Below are 27,065 nucleotides of genomic sequence, written 5' to 3'. Positions count from 1 at the left end.
CTCGATAGTGACGCGTGGCGGCGCGCGATGCGGCTGAGGCGGGCGCGCCTCTCTTTTTCTGCGCGAGAGATGCAAAGATGCGCTCTACCTTATCAACGAACGCGCTAACGCGCGAACTCGATCGGCGTACGAGACGAAAACTCTTTCGAACGAAATTATTTTTTTAAACAATCTCAACAATAGTGCCTGTTGCAGCTGGATGCGGATGTGACGTCGGTTTCTTTTTTACTTTTATAATCCATTTATCAATGTGCCTGCACAATTGCATCTGAAATTGTCGAATCTAACATTAAACTGCACGCGTTAACTTTGCTTGTTTGGTAATAAGTGCAAAAAGAAATGTATAAAACGTAGAAACCCTTCCCCCCCTTTTCCTTTTAATTTTGTATACTTTGTTGTTTAATATATTAACATAAAAATATATTTTATTAGTTTATCAATTTATTTTATAGCTCTTTCTTTATAGGAATGTCTGAATTCTTCTACCTACTTATACAAAGTCCTATATAGAAAAGAGAAACAACATTTTTTATAAAGAATATAAAAAATGTATTTATCTGCCATAATATTTTGCTTTACAATTAACATTTAATACGGCAAAATTAGAATTTTCAGTAAAAGAACTTTTCTACTTTTTTTCCTCATTTTTCGTATTAAATTAGCATATTGGTTATGAAATTTCTCCAACAATTAGATATATTTCAATTGTGTTAAACTTTTATTTTAAACAAAAATACGCAATTGAATTAACTTATTATTAGATTACGAAATGTTTCAATCGACGAGTTGCAAAATAAATAAAGCAATCATTAAAGTTAAAATACATGTACACACACACACACACACACATATATATATATATATATATATATATATATATAACTTTACAAAATAGATGCACGAAATACGCAATTATTACTTCAGACATATGGACCTCGTTCAACTGATCCATAGACAACAATTAGTTACACGATATATATCACTAGTTGTCGATTCAGTTACGATGCGGTTAGAATGTAACACTCACTGTTTCCTAGCTTCACTGCAACTGCATCTGCAACCGTAACGCGCATCTAGCCTCATCGATTATTCATCAATCGATTAACAGGAAAGATAGGAAATTTCTCTTCTATAATTCCATTCATTATTTAGCATTTATCAGCGTCATTTACGAAAACTGAAAAATTTATATTGCACAATACAATAGTTTTATAAATTAACAATCATAATTTCAACTAGACCGCTTAAGTGAATTATACAATATATAATAAAGAAATGCCAATATGCTCAAGACTGGATTTAAATAACTACCTTTTCAATTTAGTTATGAGTTGTGACTGCGTCTTATTGCATTTTGTTGAATTTATGATTGTGTATCAAGTCTAACTGTGTTCTACTGTTCAGTGCACAATTGATAAAAATTGTAGCTAAAATATTTACATATAAAATATTAAGCACCAAGATTCAACCTCGATTAATTGACGTTTCTCTATTTATATTTTATAAATAAAATAAAAAAAAATGATAGGTAATATTAGATTAAATGTAAATTAAAATGTCATGTTGGTAAAAATAGTGATTAAATTCACAAACTGCTATTAATTACTAATAATTTATTAGCATTAAATGAAATGTAACTTACAATTAATACATACATACACACACATATATATATATATATATATATATATATATATAGTTAAAATTAAAGAATGTGGTTAAAGTACAACATAATAATATTAACCCTAATTTGTAATTAACTCTTTACCAGAAATAATGTCCTTTAAATATTGTAATTAATACATGATAAATTAATTGTACTGTAATGTATATACATGTGTGTGTGTGTGTGTGTGTGTTGTGTTGTGTGTGTGTGTGTGTGTGTGTGTGTGTGTGTGTGTGTGTGTGTGTACACATGTATGTATGTATACAAAAGAAAATACACATTTTTAATCATGTTTAATTGCTAATTATGTTAAAATTCTAACGTGCAATTAAAATATAATTTACGAGTAATCTACGAGTAAAGAAAACATACATATTAATATATTTTGTTTGTTTACAAGATGTAACGCTTTAAATAAATATTGGAACATTGAATATTTTGACACACATCAAATTTTAGTAAAAATTATAATTATCAAATTGAGGAGTCATATTTATAACTTTTACTCTTTAATAGGATAAACAATTTTGAATTCTAGAATTTAAATTAATAATATTAAAGCACGTTACGTTCATTACTTAATATCATTTTATTTACAGTGACACTTAGAATAAATCTTTAATTACTTTTATATCTTACTTTTTTTCGTTTATCTTTTCGTATCTTACAGGTACATAAAAATACGTAAATTTCCAATATATATATATATAGATATCTTTTGTTATCTTACTACCTAATGAATTTTCTTTCTACAAATAAGTGTTATTTGAAAAAATATACATATACAAGATATGTCATAATAAAAAATGTCATAATAAAAAATGGCAATCGTGCCATTATCGCGCAATTTTTCCTCTTAATAAATCATAATTTAATTCAGATTTCCTATATCATATGTCAGGTCTTGAAGATTTATCCGAGTCGAATGACGATGTATTAGCGATAGAAGAATACGGAAGCGAGATGAAGGTAACGAAACAAGGTTGGTGTTAATCTAGACGGAATGCTGACTAACTCTCTGTCTTTAAATTCTCCTTCTTCGTTTCTCTTCTTTCTTCTCCCTCCTCTTCCTCATTTCCTTCTTCTCAACAAGACCCCTCAAGACGCGATAACGAATCAATTGAGATTTGAATCGAGCCTGAATTCAAATAAGTAGAATATAGACGCCAACTAAATAGGGGTAAGAAACTGCAATGAAGATAACGAGCATTCACGAGGACCGTCAATCTACACGTTAAATTTCTCCACACTTTTGATTATTTTGTTACTATAGTTTTGTTAAGAAAGAATCAACGAAAAAGTAATTCAAGAACAATCTTGCACTGAAAAAACCTGATACTGAAATTAAAATATTTTGTGTCATCAACTTTTTAATTCCTAATAAATGAAACTCTCTCAGAAAGTCTTGTTTCGTTTTATCTTCACTTACAGTTAGATGTAAAATTCAAACGAATAATTCAACGATTTCAAGTCACCTATAGCGAAGCAAACTATTTTGGTCATAAAAAAAGTCAAATCATTTTGTCGTCAGTTGTAGGCTATCTCTGAGACGTGTCACGATTCTGGACACGAATTCTTGAAGAATCGGCTGTCGTGCCTTGCCGACGTCCATTACTTCCTCATGGTTCGCTTCACCGTGATCTTCGTAATCAGTAACACACTGGTTAGTGATTAAACTAAACGTGAACACGGTGAGATCGCAATGCCGAGCGGTGATCACCTCGTGAACCGTAGACATGCCTATAAAATGGGTAATATCGCGTATTATTATACATGAAAATATCTACATACATTTAGTGAGTTAGTGCAAAAGCTTTTTTTTGTTAAAACATATCAACACTGGCAGATACTACGGCGAATTACATATTAGAAAAATGACGTCAAGAGCTATCGATAAAAAAAAGAGTTAATAATGTTTGAATTATTTATAGTTTTAATTTGTGTCAGCAAAAATAAATCTGAAAAGAGAACATTTGTGTACGATTGTGATACATGAGTTTGGAAAAGAAATAAAAATAATAAATGCTGTAAACAGTATTAGTGATGCATTTGGGGTATTCCGAGGGGGAATTCACAACCCAAAATTTTGTACACCAATGCCGATTTTTGGCATTGCTGTAAAACACTGCCGACATTTTTGTACACTGCCGACAATGCTTATTGTTAGTCAATGCCTACAATGCCGTCAATCCTATATTAAAATTAAGGCAATGCCATGCAATTATGAACACTACCGCGTGCCCATTATCATACGCCAATGCCTGCACAAGAATTCTAAAGCTTTCCCGAAGTATTCAAAATTTTTGTGCTCAACTCCATGATCGAAAAACCGACTCTGAAGTGAGCTCACCACTCCCCAACCACTGACGACAATGCCGTCAATATTATAGGTCACTGCCTACTTTTTTCGGCAGTCCACTGCCGAAATTTTGTACACCAATGCCGGCTGTGAATTTCCCCTCGGGGTATTCTCAATGTATTTTTTTTTTTTATCTACCATTTGCTCTTTTCCAAACTTATAGTCGCACACAATTCTGTTTTTACTCAAATCCGTTGATGCAAAGTAAAGCATTGTAAATAAATTAAATGACATTAACTTTTTTACAGATGGTTCTCGATGCGTCAACAACATGTAATTTGCTGTAGTATTTGTCAATATTGTAATTACAAACATTATAAAAATTTGAGAGTAATATTATCTCTTCGAAAAGAGTCGAGATTTTTGCACACACGTAAGACATAGGAAAAATATAAATATTATAAAAAATATACATATAATTTAACGAAAAAGTGCAAATAAGTTAATAAGTAAAATTTGCAATATATTTAAAAAGAAAGAGTATAAAAAAAAGTAAAGAAAAAGAATTATAGCACCTCTAAATAGGACAGAATATGATTTATCAATGAAACAGTGTTTATTATCCTGTCTTGTAATAATTTCTTCTTTTAAGAATGTTCTGATTACTACAGTATAAAGCTAAAAGTTATCGAAATTTAAAAACTGAAGACTTCTCTAGGTTTATTTTTTTTTTTCCCTAATCAACAACAAAAATTTCGATCGCGAATGCCCAAATTTGGACTCTGAAATTAGCTTCAAAGAAAAAACAATGAAAAATTTGATTTATAATAGTTTTTGCAGCAATTATTATATTTTTAAAGAATACATAACTTTTAAACGAATAAGTGGATCTAAATAAATTTTTGCACGAATATTTATTAGAATTTTTTTAGTATATGTAAAAATTTTGATTTTATTGGTAATGTTACTCCTACATCAAATTTGCGAATAATACTAGGCTATTCTATTCTAAATTTGTACATTTTTGGTAACGTTTTGAGATATAAGCCATACATCCGTAAATCATTTCTTTCATTGTTAATAATTATATTTCTTTAGTTTTTTTTAAAGCAATTAAAACTATAACTGTTTTTAACAGTTTTATAAGAGAACTAATTTTATCAATACAGGAGGTCAATCCATTGCGTTGTCTCTTTATTCTACAGATTAATTGCCTCATACGATGCAGATAAGTGAGCACATAATTGCAAAACATGTTAAATCCGTCATAAGTTGTTTTGCAAAGAAACAAAAAACTCAATTGCTTATCTATGAAACAGCACACATGTATGATCTCAGATATTGTTGTGACATCAGCACTAAATGTCACTAACAGGATATTTTGTATAGTAATTGACATTTATTGGTATTTTTAATTAGATTGTCACTTTATCGATAACGACAACGAAATTCATTTAGTATTTTTCCATTAAAATATACAACATATACTACACTTCTTTGCGTGTATTATGTTTTTACATTAATAATTAATTGTATTGTTTCTATATATACTGTAATCTTATGCGACTAAATATATACATTTAGAATAACAAAATTAAGTATTTTTATCTATATTTTTCATGTGAGTGTATATTAATTTCTTATAGTCTTATATAAATGGCTGTAAAGAGAATATTTTTGTATCTTGATGTGTCATTTTCTTCTCGGTAAAATGTGCGATAACATTCGATAAAAATAAGAGACTTTCAGCTGTTGTCGTTACGGTTCGGTAATAAGAGTCATAAATACAACAAGATAATGCAAAATTATATAATTTCTTGGAAATATTCTAGACTCATAAAATGTAAAAAAAAAGTTTTTAACAGTAACAGTGCAAATTGTTGTAACAAAAATAATAGAAAAGTTTGTAAACGTTTTTAAAATGTCGAAATGTTTTTATGAATCGCTTATTTATGTCATGTAATACGTATAAAAATACAATATTAACAACTTTTTTATTTTTCTTTTTATAGCTATTAAATAATTATGGAATAATTTTGGAAGAGATGTATCGAGGACGATTCAATTAACAGATAATGTTTTCTAAATGCTTTTTAAATATTTATTCTTCATTATAACGTTTTTAAAATATTTGAAAGCATTTAAAAAACATCATCTGCTAATTGAGGAGTATTATAAGCGTATTAAATGATACGTTTAATACACTTGACTCAATTAATTGAGAAATAAACAACGTACCAACTGCGTCGACGCCGATCATTCGCAACATCTTCAACTCTGCCACCGTTTCGAAATTAGGTCCACCTAAACACGTGTAAACTCCCTTGTGTACGATATCGTTAATACCCATCTCTTCAGCTACTTGTCTACCAATTTCCATGAGCGTGGCGTTGTAAGCTTTGTTCATAGGTGGAAATCGAGGACCAAATCTGAAAAATGGAAAAAAAAAACATGTGTTAAGAACAGAAGAATACACAATAAAATAAATGATAAAAAAAAGTCGTTATTACTATCGTACAAATTATCTAAATATTTTTTAGACATTTATTTTATTTAATTTTTCGTTTTCTTTTCAAAGGAAACAGAGAGAAATACATTTCCTCGATTCGTTATAAATGAAAATGTCGACAAATTTGACGTTAAAAAAATGTAGAAATTTACATTATTAACAAATTTTAACGGCGTTTACGTCTTGATTTCTGCGAATAAAAACATTATTGAAAATCGCGATATCTTACAATTCAAAGGCTTTCCTCTTTAAAGAGGAAGAAATAGCACAACTCGTAGAAAGAATCGAATTGATTATGATATTGCATTGGAATAACAGATATATCAAATTGATCGGATTGATAAACTACAATATGTGAGCTGATTGACGTATTTACTCTGTAAAACAAATCTTTTTCTACGCTCTACCTTCTTATCTCTCTTTATCTATTGTACTTAATCTCTTCTCCATACGATGTTGCTCATTATCATCGTTTCTACTCGCTACATTTATTCAATCAACAATTCCGTCTTCTCCGAATCTTCTTCCAATCTCTTAAAAGAGAACGCGGTAATGGTAACAAGTTATGAAAAGAAGTTTACTTGTAAACTTTGCCAACCCTGATATATTGATAATGTTGTACGATATATAGATAATATTAGTAGATAGAAATTGACATCGAGTCAACTCATCTCACCTGTCATCATTCGGTCCTTGAAGCGGGTTGTTGCCAGCAAAACCCATCATATTCACGTGATCCTTAACTATCATGATGTCACCTACTTTGTAAGTGGGATTTAAACCGCCAGCAGCGTTCGTAGCGATTAAATGCGTCACACCTACCAACTTCATCACTCTCACCGGCATAGCACACTACAAATCATACCGTCATATATCTTAATAAATCTGCAGTATCTTAATTCGCGTTTTATACTTGTTTTAGAATAAGATTGTGTAATTATAGAAGCCAATTATACCTTCCAAAGTGGATAACCTTCGTAATAATGAAATCTGCCCTGCATGCACATGACTGGTACGCCTTCGAGATAACCAAAGACCATCTGACCGGTATGGCCCTTTACCGTAGATACCGGGAAATGTGGAATTTCTTCGTAGGGAAAACATTGCTTGTCCACGAGGGATTCCGCGATCGAACCTGGACACAACTCGTTTTGCTCATATGATCCTGTTTAGGAATAAACAAAGCTGTGATAGGATAAACCATCACCGGAGATCCCGCAGAATTGTACCGTTTAGAATTGTTCAACCAAATAACAAACATGCACTCACATAAACCATCTGTTAAATCCAATAATCTTCAATCAACACCTTTCTCCGGATTCACCTTATAGCATATACAAAACTTATCGTTAGACGTTAGACGACTAGAAAGTTTTTTGCAAAATTATTTATACTTGTTTCTAAGTACCCAGAGAATGAAACACACAAGGAATAACATTATTAAATAGTTTGGTAATTAAATATATTTAATTGTAATATGTATACCTCATCAATTAATCCTTTCGCGAGGTCACAATAATTCTCAAGAAAAGATAAGTTTATTTGTTGCTGAAAACTCTCTTATTATATCTAATAATTTTATTTTTAACTGTGCATGCGACACATATTTTGCATAATCAAATGGCTATTCATGCTTTAATGATTCGCTTTACATACGTACGTACGTACATACGTACATATATATAAAATTTAACATAATTAAAATTATAATAGGAAAATATAGATTGAAAATATTACCGACACGTGAAAACACAAGCAATTAAAGGTAAGCCTTACTCGAACATAGCTGGATTTTTGTACTGATATTTTGTGCACTGATTTTACTTTTTTAAATTTATCAAATTAGACACCATATAAATTTTTGATCTTGAAACACAATGTTCAAGTTGAACAAGAATGATAATATCACGATATTAAATTGATAATCAATTTAATAATAATGATGCTAGGTATCTATTACCCCTTTCACCCCAAATATTATAAAGAATTTATTGCAAAAAATAGGCGCAATTTGATAAACTTGAAAAAGTACAATAAAATTGCTCAAGTTTTTTTTTTTACATGTTGGTTTACATTCTTTTATTGATGTTGTTGTTGTTGTTGTTGTTATTGCACGTGCCTTTGACATACGTACCCTTTTAAACATTACAATTGTTGTAAATATCACGATGTGCCTTCCCAATGGTTCAATAACTAGATAATTGTAAGATATCTTGGAAAGTTGGGAGGTTTTCCAAGTTCGTTTTCTTCGAGGTGTTATTTTTCGCAATAAATTCTTTGTACAGTATTTGAGGCAAGGGGGTAATAAATGCTTGCCAACATCATTACATTATCAATTATCAACATTATCATTTTTGTTCAGTTTAAAACTGTGTTTCAAGATAGAAAATTTATTCGCCGCGCATTTTAATAAAGTTGAAAAGTTACAATATTTAAAATCATACAAGAAATATTAGCATAAAGATCCACTTGTGATCGAATAAAGCTCATCTCTAGTTAAAATTATTACGTGACGATGTAATAAACAAAATTAGATGCAGAGCTGTGTTTAGCATAAAGTGCTATATACCTAAGCGTGAAATCATGCAGGACGTGAAATACACGTGTAAGCATGAACTCGTAATTAGGCAGATATTAATAATTTTACTATAATAATAATTTTCAAAAAACAAATAATAAATAACAATGCGTGGAGATGTGTTAGGTAACATTTAAAAATCATTTATCCTAATTTTGTTTCGCGAACACAACTTATTCTTTTAATTATAATCTGTAGAGCTGTACAGCTGATTTTTGATAAATTAACTTCAGAAGCAACATGTAGATATATCAAAATAATTAATTAATAATATGTATGAATTATAATATTGCATTATTCTCGTTATATTCTCAAGTTATTGAATACTTTTGAATAATGTCAAATACCAAAACTGTTGTATTTTATCCAAAATAACAACAAATCAAATTCTTTTACATCTCACACCATTGCTACAACGCCAAGTAAATACCAAAGGCAATTAAGTATCAATTAAATTTAATTAAATAAACAAACGCCTAAGATACATAAACTTTCATAAATTAAATTCACAAAGAACGTTGTTACATATTGATTATGCAATTATTGACTTTAGATTATTAATGGATTCGTTACGTTGATTTATATCGGCAATGATTAAAATTATATTATTTAATGGTCCAATTGCAAACGAATCGTGCACACATACATATAATTTAATGTAAATTACAAGAAAGATACTAACCCATGTGTGAAGCTGGCACATCATTTGGTGGAAAATCACTAAACATTGACAGTTCTGAGTTTATTTTCAATAGTTCTACAGTTCCTGATAGATAAAACAAATAGTTCTGGCCTTTAAAGCGAAAAAAACGCATAGGACAAAGTGAGGTGCCAGGTTCACGCAGCACCTCACTTTGTCCTACGACATTTTCCAGACCGAATTCTTGTAGGATTTTAAAAGATCTATAGTTCTAGATGAGTTCTAGAAAGAGTTCCAGCGTTTAACATAGTTTTTTTATTTTTTTTTATTTTTTTTTTATAAAACATTAATGTTATAATATTATAAAATAGAGTTCCGTGTACAAAAAAATATTTTTCCTACAGTTCTCAACATATTGAAGCGCGTTCCGAAGAGTTCCGGGCGATTCCGATATTAGTTAATTAACAAAAAATTAATAACTCCCGAAAAAGTCGATTTTCCGCACATATAGGTGAGGTGCTGGACTTTTTCGAAGAGTTCTGTGTACGAAAAAATATTTTTCCTACAGTTCTCAACATATTAAAGCGCGTGCCGAAGAGTTCCGGGCGATTCCGATATTAGTTAATTAACAAAAAATTAATAACTCCCGAAAAAGCGATTTTCCGCACATATAGGTGAGGTGCTGGACTTTTTCGAAGAGTTCTGTGTACGAAAAAATATTTTTCCTACAGTTCTCAACATATTAAAGCGCGTGCCGAAGAGTTCCGGGCGATTCCGATATTAGTTAATTAACAAAAAATTAATAACTCCCGAAAAAGCTCGATTTTCCGCACATATAGGTGAGGTGCTGGACTTTTTCGAAGAGTTCTGTGTACGAAAAAATATTTTTCCTACAGTTCTCAACATATTGAAGCGCGTGCCGAAGAGTTCCGGGCGATTCCGATATTAGTTAATTAACAAAAAATTAATAACTCCCGAAAAAGCCGATTTTCCGCACATATAGGTGAGGTGCTGGACTTTTTCGAAGAGTTCTGTGTACGAAAAAATATTTTTCCTACAGTTCTCAACATGTTAAAGCGCGTTCCGAAGAGTTCCGGGCGATTGCATAATTTATTAGTTAATAATAAATTGTTAACTCCCGCCAAACACGTATTTTGTCATATATGGGTGAGACGCTGGTCTTTATTCGAGAGTTCCGTGTACAAAAAAATATTTTTCCAATAGTTCTTAACGTAACAAAGCGCCTTCCGAAGAGTTCCGGTCGAGTGCATAATTTATTAGTTAATAATAAATTGTTAACTCCCGCCAAACACGTATTTTGTCATATATGGGTGAGACGCTGGTCTTTATTCGAGAGTTCCGTGTACAAAAAAATATTTTTCCAATAGTTCTTAACGTAACAAAGCGCCTTCCGAAGAGTTCCGGTCGATTGCATAATTTATTAGTTAATAATAAATTGTTAACTCCCGCCAAACACGTATTTTGTCATATATGGGTGAGACGCTGGTCTTTATTCGAGAGTTCCGTGTACAAAAAAATATTTTTCCAATAGTTCTTAACGTAACAAAGCGCCTTCCGAAGAGTTCCGGTCGATTGCATAATTTATTAGTTAATAATAAATTGTTAACTCCCGCCAAACACGTATTTTGTCATATATGGGTGAGACGCTGGTCTTTATTCGAGAGTTCCGTGTACAAAAAAATATTTTTCCAATAGTTCTTAACGTAACAAAGCGCCTTCCGAAGAGTTCCGGTCGAGTGCATAATTTATTAGTTAATAATAAATTGTTAACTCCCGCCAAACACGTATTTTGTCATATATGGGTGAGACGCTGGTCTTTATTCGAGAGTTCCGTGTACAAAAAAATATTTTTCCAATAGTTCTTAACGTAACAAAGCGCCTTCCGAAGAGTTCCGGTCGATTGCATAATTTATTATTAACTAATAAATATTATTAACTAATAAATTATGCAATCGACCGGAACTCTTCGGAAGGCGCTTTGTTACGTTAAGAACTATTGGAAAAATATTTTTTTGTACACGGAACTCTCGAATAAAGACCAGCGTCTCACCCATATATGACAAAATACGTGTTTGGCGGGAGTTAACAATTTATTATTAACTAATAAATTATGCACTCGACCGGAACTCTTCGGAAGGCGCTTTGTTACGTTAAGAACTATTGGAAAAATATTTTTTTGTACACGGAACTCTCGAATAAAGACTAGCGTCTCAACCATATATGACAAAATACGTGTTTGGCGGGAGTTAACAATTTATTATTAACTAATAAATTATGCAATCGACCGGAACTCTTCGGAAGGCGCTTTGTTACGTTAAGAACTATTGGAAAAATATTTTTTTGTACACGGAACTCTCGAATAAAGACTAGCGTCTCAACCATATATGACAAAATACGTGTTTGGCGGGAGTTAACAATTTATTATTAACTAATAAATTATGCAATCGCCCGGAACTCTTCGGAACGCGCTTTAACATGTTGAGAACTGTAGGAAAAATATTTTTTCGTACACAGAACTCTTCGAAAAAGTCCAGCACCTCACCTATATGTGCGGAAAATTGACTTTTTCGGGAGTTATTAATTTTTTCTTAATTAACTAATATCGGAATCGCCCGGAACTCTTCGGCACGCGCTTTAATATGTTGAGAACTGTAGGAAAAATATTTTTTCGTACACAGAACTCTTCGAAAAAGTCCAGCACCTCACCTATATGTGCGGAAAATCGGCTTTTTCGGGATTTATTAATTTTTTGTTAATTAACTAATATCGGAATCGCCCGGAACTCTTCGGCACGCGCTTCAATATGTTGAGAACTGTAGAAAAAATATTTTTTCGTACACAGAACTCTTCGAAAAAGTCCAGCACCTCACCTATATGTGCGGAAAATCGACTTTTTCGGGTGTTATTAATTTTTTGTTAATTAACTAATATCGGAATCGCCCGGAACTCTTCGGCACGCGCTTCAATATGTTGAGAACTGTAGAAAAAATATTTTTTCGTACACAGAACTCTTCGAAAAAGTCCAGCACCTCACCTATATGTGCGGAAAATTGACTTTTTCGGGAGTTATTAATTTTTTGTTAATTAACTAATATCGGAATCGCCCGGAACTCTTCGGCACGCGCTTCAATATGTTGAGAACTGTAGAAAAAATATTTTTTCGTACACAGAACTCTTCGAAAAAGTCCAGCACCTCACCTATATGTGCGAAAAATCGGCTTTTTCAGGAGTTATTAATTTTTTGTTAATTAACTAATATCGGAATCGCCCGGAACTCTTCGGCACGCGCTTCAATATGTTGAGAACTGTAGAAAAAATATTTTTTCGTACACAGAACTCTTCGAAAAAGTCCAGCACCTCACCTATATGTGCGGAAAATCGACTTTTTCGGGTGTTATTAATTTTTTGTTAATTAACTAATATCGGAATCGCCCGGAACTCTTCGGAACGCGCTTCAATATGTTGAGAACTGTAGGAAAAATATTTTTTCGTACACAGAACTCTTCGAAAAAGTCCAGCACCTCACCTATATGTGCGGAAAATCGACTTTTTCGGGAGTTATTAATTTTTTGTTAATTAACTAATATCGGAATCGCCCGGAACTCTTCGGCACGCGCTTCAATATGTTGAGAACTGTAGAAAAAATATTTTTTCGTACACAGAACTCTTCGAAAAAGTCCAGCACCTCACCTATATGTGCGGAAAATTGACTTTTTCGGGAGTTATTAATTTTTTGTTAATTAACTAATATCGGAATCGCCCGGAACTCTTCGGCACGCGCTTTAATATGTTGAGAACTGTAGGAAAAATATTTTTTCGTACACAGAACTCTTCGAAAAAGTCCAGCACCTCACCTATATGTGCGGAAAATCGGCTTTTTCGGGATTTATTAATTTTTTGTTAATTAACTAATATCGGAATCGCCCGGAACTCTTCGGCACGCGCTTCAATATGTTGAGAACTGTAGAAAAAATATTTTTTCGTACACAGAACTCTTCGAAAAAGTCCAGCACCTCACCTATATGTGCGGAAAATCGACTTTTTCGGGTGTTATTAATTTTTTGTTAATTAACTAATATCGGAATCGCCCGGAACTCTTCGGAACGCGCTTCAATATGTTGAGAACTGTAGAAAAAATATTTTTTCGTACACAGAACTCTTCGAAAAAGTCCAGCACCTCACCTATATGTGCGGAAAATCGACTTTTTCGGGTGTTATTAATTTTTTGTTAATTAACTAATATCGGAATCGCCCGGAACTCTTCGGCACGCGCTTCAATATGTTGAGAACTGTAGAAAAAATATTTTTTCGTACACAGAACTCTTCGAAAAAGTCCAGCACCTCACCTATATGTGCGAAAAATCGGCTTTTTCGGGAGTTATTAATTTTTTGTTAATTAACTAATATCGGAATCGCCCGGAACTCTTCGGCACGCGCTTCAATATGTTGAGAACTGTAGAAAAAATATTTTTTCGTACACAGAACTCTTCGAAAAAGTCCAGCACCTCACCTATATGTGCGGAAAATCAGCTTTTTCGGGAGTTATTAATTTTTTGTTAATTAACTAATATCGGAATCGCCCGGAACTCTTCGGCACGCGCTTTAATATGTTGAGAACTGTAGGAAAAATATTTTTTCGTACACAGAACTCTTCGAAAAAGTCCAGCACCTCACCTATATGTGCGGAAAATCGACTTTTTCGGGAGTTATTAATTTTTTGTTAATTAACTAATATCGGAATCGCCCGGAACTCTTCGGCACGCGCTTCAATATGTTGAGAACTGTAGAAAAAATATTTTTTCGTACACAGAACTCTTCGAAAAAGTCCAGCACCTCACCTATATGTGCGGAAAATCGACTTTTTCGGGTGTTATTAATTTTTTGTTAATTAACTAATATCGGAATCGCCCGGAACTCTTCGGCACGCGCTTCAATATGTTGAGAACTGTAGGAAAAATATTTTTTCGTACACAGAACTCTTCGAAAAAGTCCAGCACCTCACCTATATGTGCGGAAAATCGACTTTTTCGGGTGTTATTAATTTTTTGTTAATTAACTAATATCGGAATCGCCCGGAACTCTTCGGCACGCGCTTTAATATGTTGAGAACTGTAGGAAAAATATTTTTTCGTACACAGAACTCTTCGAAAAAGTCCAGCACCTCACCTATATGTGCGGAAAATCGACTTTTTCGGGAGTTATTAATTTTTTGTTAATTAACTAATATCGGAATCGCCCGGAACTCTTCGGCACGCGCTTCAATATGTTGAGAACTGTAGAAAAAATATTTTTTCGTACACAGAACTCTTCGAAAAAGTCCAGCACCTCACCTATATGTGCGGAAAATCGACTTTTTCGGGTGTTATTAATTTTTTGTTAATTAACTAATATCGGAATCGCCCGGAACTCTTCGGAACGCGCTTCAATATGTTTAGAACTGTAGGAAAAATATTTTTTCGTACACAGAACTCTTCGAAAAAGTCCAGCACCTCACCTATATGTGCGGAAAATCGACTTTTTCGGGTGTTATTAATTTTTTGTTAATTAACTAATATCGGAATCGCCCGGAACTCTTCGGCACGCGCTTTAATATGTTGAGAACTGTAGGAAAAATATTTTTTCGTACACAGAACTCTTCGAAAAAGTCCAGCACCTCACCTATATGTGCGGAAAATCGACTTTTTCGGGAGTTATTAATTTTTTGTTAATTAACTAATATCGGAATCGCCCGGAACTCTTCGGCACGCGCTTCAATATGTTGAGAACTGTAGAAAAAATATTTTTTCGTACACAGAACTCTTCGAAAAAGTCCAGCACCTCACCTATATGTGCGGAAAATCAGCTTTTTCGAGAGTTATTAATTTTTTGTTAATTAACTAATATCGGAATCGCCCGGAACTCTTCGGCACGCGCTTTAATATGTTGAGAACTGTAGGAAAAATATTTTTTCGTACACAGAACTCTTCGAAAAAGTCCAGCACCTCACCTATATGTGCGGAAAATCGACTTTTTCGGGTGTTATTAATTTTTTGTTAATTAACTAATATCGGAATCGCCCGGAACTCTTCGGAACGCGCTTCAATATCTTTAGAACTGTAGGAAAAATATTTTTTTGTACACGGAACTCTATTTTATAATATTATAACATTAATGTTTTATAAAAAAAAAATAAAAAAAAATAAAAAAACTATGTTAAACGCTGGAACTCTTTCTAGAACTCATCTAGAACTATAGATCTTTTAAAATCCTACAAGAATTCGGTCTGGAAAATGTCGTAGGACAAAGTGAGGTGCTGCGTGAACCTGGCACCTCACTTTGTCCTATGCGTTTTTTTCGCTTTAAAGGCCAGAACTATTTGTTTTATCTATCAGGAACTGTAGAACTATTGAAAATAAACTCAGAACTGTCAATGTTTAGTGATTTTCCACCAAATGATCGTGCACACATACATATAATTTAATGTAAATTACAAGAAAGATACTAACCCATTCCTGAGCCGCATATAATCCCTATTTTTGGTCTAATCCTGATGCGATCCAGTAGGTATTGCGCTGATTCTTGTAAAATTTCGAAAGTGTACCTGAATGAGACGTACAATATGATATACATTTTATATTTATCGTAATAAATGTTAACATGCTAAATTTGATATTAATTCAAGTAGGCATCTCCATATTGATGATACTTATACGTAAATCCCGATAGCCAAATATTGCACAATAATTGCATTACGAACGAAATTTTTTATCATTTTATCATTATCTGAAAATTGTTTCAAATAATTACGCTGAAAAGTCATAACGCAGCAGTTTTGCGAAATAAAATTTTCAAGTAATGTTTGTCAAAAGTTAAATTTTTTTCTGCAATATTTCTATATTTTCTAAATATTTTACATAATTTTACATAATTTTAAACATAATACAACTAAAGATTTTTTTCTAATTATTAAACAGTTTCTTTAAATTTAATTTTACATTTATACTTGTTAATTGCGCAAAGTTATCAATATTTTATAGAAAGTTAATATTTCTGCATCTGTTTTTGTAAATAAATCTACATAATTGCACTTGTAATTTATAATTTCTATTCAAGATTTCCTCGTGTAACTTAATAAATACACGTATCGATCTTTATTATTACAATACCTATTATTTGTATACTCGTTACTTTTATATTATTCGATCAATAAAATTGTAAGTACTTGAAATATACTTGAAACGACACGACGACGTTGTAGTTTCGTCTACGTTAACATTCCAATGTGTATCCGGTTGTCAATTCGGTTTTTTGCCACTTTTTATCTTTAATTTTCTCAATTTCTCAAAATCATCATCAAATCGTAAATTTATAAACCAACGAGCAAATTGCGAGGGTTGCAGAGGGTAACCCACCAGTCTCTCTGGTCCCCACGCGATTGAACATGGCGCCAGTAGTCGCCTTCTCTGTGCACCGATATCACAGAGAGACATATTAAAGCGTACTCAACAGATTGATACTGATTAAGCGGACGTCGTACCCGTTGCTTTAGCTTACACGATCGCGCAGCTATATTAAACGTCCCATCATAATTGCATGTAATTGCGTACCTAGGCTTTGCGGTAATGACAACTATGGAGACCAGCCACCGCCGTGGCGCGCGGCGTGTATAATTTGTACGACGTACAAGTAGTTTCAAAAGTTAAGAGCGATTACTTGTGATACGACGAATTTAATGTTTAGCTAATTAATAAATACTACAGTAAATAACGCGTTATCTCTTGCGTTATTCACACACACACACACACACACACACACACACACACACGCACGCACGCACGCACGCACGCACGCACGCACGCACGCACGCACGCACGCACGCACGCACGCACGCACGCACGCACGCACGCACACACACTCGTGACACTCACCAAGCCCTGCACTCATTTACTTTAACGCGCATGCATACCATATAATCTCTACATGAAAGATTTAAAAAATTTTTTAATATTCAAAATTATATTAATACAAAAAATATATATCACATTGCACGACTCTAATAAAATAACAATTGATCAAAATTTTCTATCAAGTTTCTCTATCACGTACATTTGTAATAAAAATTTTCCGATCATCGCAAAAGTTTTTCGAAATAAGTTATTTTAAATCTACACCTTGGAAATTAAAATAAAACATCCTTACGTTGTATGAAAATAACATTATTCTATTGAGTTATAAGTGCGCCGCGCGATTAAACGCGATTTGCATCGTGTACGCGAATAAAATTGGTGCGCTCAGGGCCGTGATTACACGTGCGCTTGCGTTTGCGTATATCATTACATTCACTCTATTAATTATCATAGATTATCGATTCCCAAAGCATAACTGATCTTGTTTTTCAACTTGTTACGCAAATACTGTGCTACAATTATTGTGATTTCAAATTAAAATATGAATTTTTTATTTCTGTTTATACATCATCATAATTGTTTCTTGTAAAAAACCTGTTTTTACGAAACCTGATTTTACTTCCAAGTACAATTCCAGATAGAATATATGAAACATATAATAGGAAAATATTCACGATTGCGAGATAAAAATAGATATCGCCTTGCTGTTCTCCTTTCAAATCGTTACGCTTACCTGGTATTTAATAAGTAAGATAAAGATATGAGACAAACGTAGGCATGTGTACGCAATTTTTCAATCATCATTTTAGGTGAAACATTGAAACGTAACAAAGAGCATACAAATAGCTATAACATACATACTGATCAGATCTGAAATTAAGGCTCTTAAGGCAATTTAAATTATTTAGTTCATCAAGCTTCGATGCTTATCAAATTGTCAAAGATCGTAGAGAAAAAAAGTAATAAGAAAATTTAAATATTAAGTTAATATTTATTTGAAAATGAATAATTAGCGCGATCATAATATTTTTTAATAATACTGTAATTTAAATTATGTAGGACTTTTTCATAATATAAGTCACTATGGTTCAATAATTTTTCTAAATTCTTACAGCTTCGAACTTTAAATCCTGTCGAATCTTGTTTTGGTAAATTCTTAAATTAATCAGCTCTCTTACAATTATTAGATTCTTTGAAATTGAAATTTTTCTTCAAGTTCAAGACTTTGATTTCGTTAAATTGTGAAAAATTTTATGCCGTTTTGCATTTTGTGAAATTACAAACATCAAAATGGTCAAACTGCGCGCGGCGGCCGCCGCGTTTAAATTATAACAGTTCACTTGGATTGTTACGTGCGCGCTCGTGTGCGTGTACGCGCATGCACGATAGATGAGTTCTACGTGAATTCGGCATACACGGTGTAACGAAAATACCGAAAGAGAAAAAAGACATGGAGAAAGATTGTCATAAATATATCTACGAGACTACATCACTACAGACTGTGTCTCGCTATACTTTAATATCATGTTAATAACATGATATTCGATATTAAAAAGTAGAAAGTGTTTCCTTTCGTATCTTATTTTGTTAAACTTATCTTTTAACACTGTAAGGCAAGAAAATGCCATGCTTCATTTTACTTTATTATTACTTTTAATCTTTCATTTATAGCGTTATTAATACATTAAAGGAATGTATTATGTATATACATTTCCAGCGGTTTGGGAAGCACGTAGAGATCACTGTTGTATTCACCTCTTTTTTTCACTTTATTTCATTCGGAAAAATAATTTTGGTACCCCCTTTAAGAAAAAGAAATAATAAAGTGTTTCAATAAACTGATTACTATATCAGTAATCGTAAAAATGATTACTATTCAGTTAACTGATGAAATATTATATAGTAATCAGTTAATTGAAACACTCATCGGTCTTTTTTTTTCAAAGGACGGGAAAAATGTTAAAACATTTTTAAACAACCGTTGATTTTATCACTGTGTTGAGCCATAACTACAAATTTCTCTCAATCTGTTCTTATTAAAACCATGACAGTGGTTTTACTTGCAGTGCAGAATAAATGAAATTTCATAGTGAAGGATATCATTGTAGAGCGTTTATGAAGCGAAGTATTAAGTATTGGATTAATTGTAAGGCTTAAAAATGAATGTCTTTCGTACTCTTCTAATGGCGATTACTGTAAAGCCGTAGCCAGTTATATGTATATATATATATATATATAAAACACATGAGTTTTTACGTTTTATGTTAATGTTAATAAATAATAAGGTACTTGAGTCGAATAAAGCCCAATATTAAGTAAGGCGGCCCACTTTTAAATTTACCATTTAAAAACGCCCTTTATGTTTGAATGAAATATATGCTTTAAAGATACGTCATAGGAAGTAGATAAAGTAACAAAGTGAATAAATCAGCCGTTTTTATAAAAATTGTTGTAAATTTAATAAGTATACATTATTTTATGGTTTATTACAACATATTATGATATTATTCAACTTTCTTATAAATAATGTATTATGAAATAAGGCCCACTTATACATTTATTGTTATAGCCATTGTCATTTGTTTATTATGTATGTAGCTTGCAATAGAGAATAACGATTTTTTTATGACGTTAACTTTCCGTAAACTAAAATTGCATTTGTCATATAGCTAGAATTCCTTAAAATTAAAAATAATTGTTATGTTTTACAGTAAATAAAATAAATCCTAAAGGATTTCGTGTTTGTGATTAATAATCATTTTAAAAGTGAGTTGGAAAATAATATGTTTAATTCCTTTGTTATTTTCAATTTATTTTTAATTTGGTTCTTATTAAAAGCACAAGAATTTAATAAGGCCCAATGTCAGAGTTAAAAAAATTTCTGTTTTGTTTATTTAAAAACATTTTATATAGAAGATAATTTTATTTTGTTATAGGATTGAAATAAACATTTTATTCTCATTTAGTTTATTTCAATATATTTATAAATAGAATTTATAAAAAATAAAACAAGTTAGGTGGGCCTTATTCGATTCAGATACCTTAATTAAAAAATGCTAAATAAAACAATTGCAAAATAATAATTAACAAATTGCGTACATGTGTGTGTGTGTGTGTGTGTGTGTGTGTGTGTATTTATTTATATTTGTCTCACAACTTTCTGTACTTAAAAATACCAGTTAAGGACAAATGTGCAACAAGCTATTATATAATTCTGATACTTGTCTTATAGTGACAATAATCATTATACATGTGTAACTCACTTGGAATTTAAAAAGTATTGCAACTTTAACAAGTATTGCAACTTTTTTTTTGCTATAAAAAAGTATGTAACGTAGTTTATAACGGAGATTTTTTTTTCAATCTGATCATAGATAGTGAACGCGATAGTTAATGTCACCGTCACAGACAAAACAGTCGAACTAATGTGTCATTCGTAATTGCGGTATAACAGTCATTCAAGGTAAATGAATCAATTTGTCCATAACTAATTTTCTCCTTGAACAAAGATACGCGAATACGAGGAAAACATTATGACGAATTGAAAGCAACTTTTTTTCATTTGGCCAATATACATTCCATTTTCTTAATTAGCATTAAAGATTAATCTTTAAGAGACTTTTATTAGAAAACACGTAAATTAGGCTCTGAAAAATATAAATACAATAATTCCTACGGAAGCCGACACAATTAAGTTACGAGTATACTGAGATTTATTATCAATGGTAACAATATCAATGTAATTATACAAATTAACAAATTATAAACTTACACGTATGGACGGCTGGGGAGAGTCAAAGTTTGACGCGTGTAGAAAAAAAATTGCCGAATATCTTGCTTGTGGATGACTAATTGATTTATTAAATCTTTAATAAACGTAAAGACTAATATTGTGCTATTAGTCTGAACTTTTAGAAATATCTATCTCATTACTGACTGGGGCATTTCAGTATTGATCGATAGATAAATATGTGTATATTTTGTACACGTATATAATTTCTTACGCAAATAACAACTTTACACTTGTGGGTATATTTTGTAGTTTCTCCAGCAAAAAGGTTTCACATTTTTTATTTTAATTATGAGTATTGTACAACACGTATTATAATTTAACCGATATAGCTGTACGATACAACTTTTTCTCGAGCACCACGTATATTTGCGAATGCGTTTTGCATAAACGCGTATATGTATTCCGATGCATGATTTGTAATAGCCCTGAAGCCTATGTTACGCATTTAGCTTAAATCTGCTACTATTTGAGCTTGCCGGTAGTTTAGCAGGTAACCGCATCGTTTTGTACCAGTTTCAGAGCGAAATTACATCGAATTATAGTGAGCGCGCCCGGAATACTTCGTTCATTCGATTTGCGCTATATTTGTGAGAAGTAGAATTAACTCAACTAATTTCGCAATATTGGTAATCGTCGTCGTATCTAGCAATAGCCAGCAATAGAACAAATCGTTTGTACAATGTACATATTTTCCAAAATATCCCGCAAATTCTTTCTCTATATATTCTGCATATACTGCATTTTACAATTGCTCCACTATCTCTCGTGCTAGTCAAGCAATTCGATATAGTTGTGTAAGTTTAAAGATTTTTTTTTTTTTCTATTTCTCCGCTTATATAGAAAAATTATTTTGGAAAAGTGAATCTTTTAGCCAACACACTCGTCGCTCGTCTAATATTGTGCGTGTGATATTATCTTTTAAATAACTTTTATTAGAATATCTATTGTAAAATTTATCTCATTGGGAATATCTATTCTTTTTGTCTCGAAATAATGTGTTTATACCGACTGTTTTCGACGACGAGCGCGCGTCTTACGATTACAGTCTTACAGTCTTGCACAAGACCTTCGGTGTTCTGTTGTTAGTAAAAGTTCAAGTTTTCAAAAGTAGTTTATTAATGATGAATTTTTCAACTCGATGGGATTTTAATTCGCAAATTAATTAGAAAGAATTTTTATGTCAGAGACATTAGAAATTTCATGGGACGTGAGACGTAATTTAAATGTGTTATTTAATTTTCAAAGGACTTACGTGTGTTGCTCGTGCTTCACATTCGTTTGCGGCACATTATCGTTATTGGTCAATGGTGATTTGGCAGCCACGGAGCTGTCGTGACCATTGGCGGTTTGTGGAAACGACATTTTCAATCAGCGAATGGAACGAGAGTCACTTAAAATCGAACGATGACGATTGATAAAGATTAAAGATTAAAGATTAAGAAGAGACTAATCGAACCGCGCGTATACGTCGCGTGCTCACGACAAGTGGCTCGCGAGACTTTCGTCAGCCTATTTTATAGAAGAGTTCAAATGGAAGTCAAAAAAAATGTGAACGCGAATGAGTCTACCAATCATCTTGGACACGCACAAGTGCATCGACCAATCGACGAACGCAAGCGAGTCGTGGCGCACAGGGTGCTTGCGCCGATTGCGAGGATAGAAGTGGGGAAGAGATGTATACGATGATAACCCGTTACAGTGGTACGCAAGTGGTCCAATTATTGTTATTTGTTTCGACAACGACGTTGACGTCGGCGAAGCGCGAAATCTAGCGCGACGCAATGTCGGAATAATATTTCAGTTGACGAACAAACTGATTAAATTTATCTCTAGATGAATATAAAAAAGCGTATCCACGTGATATTAAAAATTAACAAGTATAATTTGGAAGACCAAAGTCTTATACATTAAAAAAAAAAAAAAAACATTTTTATTCATCTATTTCAAAATATTAATCTATTGTAGTTTACCAAGTATAAAGCATAATGATATTAGTACTATTAATTATGGATTCAAATTTATTTATTATCTTTGATTTTGTGCAATTAATAATTTTATTATCTTTTAAGTGAATTGATAAAAACACGGAATTAATAGATGACTCGACTCAAAAATTGACTTTAGAATTATAATGTATATTTTCAATTCAATTGTACTCTCCATTTATTTCCAACATATTTATTTTGTTTTGTGTTTTCTCTTTCAATTTCTCTATTGAGAAAGATTTTATGAAAATCCTTTTTTATTGAAAATAATCTAAAGCAGATAAAATGGAGAGAGAGAGAGAGAGAGAGACATTATTCGTGCTCGTAATTTTCTTTCAATCGTGGAACATTCGACTGATTCTCGCTGGAGAATATCGAGCACATCAATAGACGAGCACAAATAAAATATGACGTATGACATACGTGACATTTTCAAGAGATGTTAAATAGCTACTATACTTTCGAATAAGACATATATATGCACGACGAAGCATACTCCAAGGGTATGTTTGTCTCTATTTGTACTTTTAGAAAACTCATGTTAAATATTAAATTAAATCAAAGTAAATTCTATTATTGGTGTTGTATTAATTAGCTCTCTTAATTCAAATCTCTATTTATTAGAAAAAAGATCTAGTTTTCCTTCTATTTTCTCTGTATTTAATCGTAGACAATCTTGAATTTTTTAATTGCAATTTTTTTTAGAAATTGTTACAAAAGTGCTGTAAAATTTTCTCGTTGGACGTTAATTGGACTAGTAAACGTAATATAATAATAAAAAAATATTTTAATTCGTTGAAACATTGACAACATGTTCTTATCTAATTAAAGTTTTAAAATAGCTTTCCAAACAAATCTCACTACTGTCTTTGACGATACCGTAATCCATGTAGAAAAATCGTCTCACTTAAGAAAAAAAGATTTGCAATATACAATGGAATATCTTGCTTATTATATCATTCCTATTATTCATGTCCAACTCCTAAAACGCCTTCCCGTACAAGTCAGCCCTCTGTTTTCTTGGTAAGTCTTGGGCATAAGAACGAAAATTCAGCATATACAAATTGGAGCATAAAATTGAACGTTAAGAACAGCTGCATTGTATAGATAAGATAAGAAGTCTTTGACGAAGTAGATGTAAAATAGAATAATACCTTCGTTAATATCTCTCGAGTCATCCTTTTATATTTTAAATACTAGATATATCACAACACATACACATGTACACATTGTATTTTGCTTTGACAAAAATAGATAAATTATACTATACAATAAGAGATATAGTAAATCACATTAAAGAGAAATAGTTGTTTCAAAGTTGTTGAATCATTTACGACTATAAAGATATTACGAACCAAATATAAATTTTCGGGAAAATGTACTTGAAAAATTTAACAGATAAAAAGATTTAATTTTTGAGTTTTTTAAATGACTTTTTCTTTAAGAAGTTTTTGGCCATTCTAATTGATAAAATATTAATAAAAAATTGAACCATTAATGATAAATGATTATTTCTTAGCAAAGAGTTTTAAGAAAAAATTAAATGGAATTATTCCCAATTCTGTTAATTCATCAAAAAAAGGAAAGCCAAAAATAAATTTATTTTAAGTTTGCTGAAAAATTTATAATTTTTTCAGAAATTGTTCCTACAATGGATACTATAGGTATATTGAGAGATTATTTAAAATTATATATTTTAATTTTATTAATAAATTGATTACAAAACATAAATGAAAATCAACGAAAATGTTATTTAAAAAAAGGCCAATCTGCATATTAATGGATTTCAATAAAAATCTATTTCTAGTTAATAATACATAAATTTTTTCTACACATTCTATTTATTTGTAGAAGGTAATATGTTGAAATTTTACAATGAATTTTACATACAATTTTAAACGATTTGAGTAGCAAACAACAAAATTAAAATATTGGAATTTTTTAAATCTGCAAATAAGATTCCAATTGTTTATTTAAATAATTAGAATTTAATTTATTTGAATGTAAAATAATTAAGTAAATTTGGATGATTTTAAAAGAAAATAAATAGTTATATTTGTATTTTAGTTTATCATCGCTATTGATTATAAACTAATCTTATCTAAATTTTTTTCTAAATGTTCTTTAACGTCTAAATTCTAAATCGTTTAAACGATCGAATCTTTGATGACATTGACATTGCATATCAATTAAGTAGCTTGGTCATTATATATTTTGTTGATAAAAACAATATTTTGTTCAAATATTCAAATCTGAAATCTTGACGTTTTGTATAAACATTACTCGACGTTATAATAAGCTAAACTCCAGCGCGAATTAATTAATATATTATGCATAATTTTGTTCTCATATTTTTTTTTATTATTATCAAGTTTAACAAAATTGCAAATTGTATATCGCGAAATATATTCTTTCATTCTGGCAAGGGCCTGAAAAGGTTTTTTTTTTTTAAATCAACGATATTACATTGTTAAAAATAAATTGACTCGATTCAGATTGTCTGTTGCATTTGGCGATTGCAAAGTCAATTAGCATTAGTTTCAACGGTGCCATAGTATTTACACGAATGCATTCTTAAATTTATTACGTGATAAGTTACTGGAGGTCAGCCAGATAAGCCAGAACCCCAACGAATCTGCGTGGATCACACTTGAGTCGAGATTGATGGTCTTGCTTACGCTTTCGATATTTCGTAACGACGCGACGTCTGTATTGCGTTTATCTGCTGACTGTGATAGAACGACATTAATCATTTGGAATTGATTCTTAAATTTTTTAATTTTAAACAAGTTTGAAGATCTTGTCGTATTTATAATACTATATACTTATTATAATACTATGTTCTTATACGATATGGTTACTGAATAATGTACATATAATTATATGACATAGACGAGCTATTGACCCGTGAATTAATCGGTACGGTCGAGAATTGATCAATTTACTTTATTGAATAAGCGAATTGTCGAATGTGCGGTGCATCGAATGCTCCGTACTAAATGGAATATTCTAGCAACATGACTTATCACAGATAAGGATTTACATTTTGGCTGATTTCTGTCGTAACGTATATTCTATATGTATAAACGGTTCATACAATTTTAACCTATTCTATACGTATAAACATTTTCATACATTTTTTTAATTTATATTTTTCTATGTAGAAATACAGGACACACACACACACACACACACACACACACACACACACACACACACACACACACACACTTTTGCTCTTTTACTCTTTTTATTAAATAATAAATAAATTAATAAATAATTAATAAATTTTATTAAATAAAGTATTTAAATAAAAGACATAACCAGGATTAAATACAAGTAAGGACAATTAAACAATGACAGCGCAAAACAATAAAGCCGCACATTCGTGGTTGAAAATAAGTATACTTACGTGAAATGTTATTAACTGTACGAATCAACTCAACAACTTGCACTGAATAAAGATGGCATTAACTTTGTGCAGGAGTACTATTTATGCGTGCTATACATTATGCAACAAGTAGGAACATTCGTAGCAGTCTCATTTACCCTCGGGCTAGCCTGCAGATGCAGATAACAGTCATGTATCTACGATTGTCTCTTCTGACTAACTCCTCTGACTACCACTTTTCGTTCCAAGCATATATTTTATCGATAGTATACATATAAAATATTCCAACGATATAAT

At 31.5% G+C, this 27,065-nt stretch overlaps 1 protein-coding gene across 3 annotated transcripts; it reads right to left on the bottom strand.

Annotated features, from left to right (window-relative positions):
• Positions 1–1,842: 1,842 nt before the first annotated feature.
• LOC105199597 (purine nucleoside phosphorylase) lies at positions 1,843–22,898 on the bottom strand. Of its 3 annotated transcripts, XM_039456747.1 has the most exons (7): positions 22,645–22,898; positions 16,199–16,293; positions 7,431–7,639; positions 7,151–7,326; positions 6,204–6,394; positions 3,142–3,406; positions 1,843–2,804 (listed from the first exon to the last, which is right to left on the bottom strand). In XM_039456747.1, the coding sequence occupies exons 1-6, from the start codon at positions 22,752–22,754 to the stop codon at positions 3,183–3,185; spliced, it is 1,005 nt and encodes a 334-aa protein (XP_039312681.1). In that variant the 5' UTR covers positions 22,755–22,898; the 3' UTR covers positions 1,843–2,804; positions 3,142–3,182. The 3 variants fall into 3 exon arrangements, with proteins under 3 accessions (XP_039312681.1, XP_039312680.1, XP_039312682.1); XM_039456746.1 differs by having other exon boundaries at positions 2,125–3,406; XM_039456748.1 differs by having other exon boundaries at positions 2,125–3,406; positions 7,431–7,609.
• Between the last annotated feature and the right edge of the window lie 4,167 nt (positions 22,899–27,065).

This window comes from Solenopsis invicta, chromosome 13 (assembly GCF_016802725.1).
Source record: "Solenopsis invicta isolate M01_SB chromosome 13, UNIL_Sinv_3.0, whole genome shotgun sequence".
In the NCBI taxonomy this organism is placed as follows: domain Eukaryota; kingdom Metazoa; phylum Arthropoda; class Insecta; order Hymenoptera; family Formicidae; genus Solenopsis; species Solenopsis invicta.
Note: the sequence above shows the minus strand (reverse complement) of the source record. Positions and strands in the feature narration are given on the sequence as shown.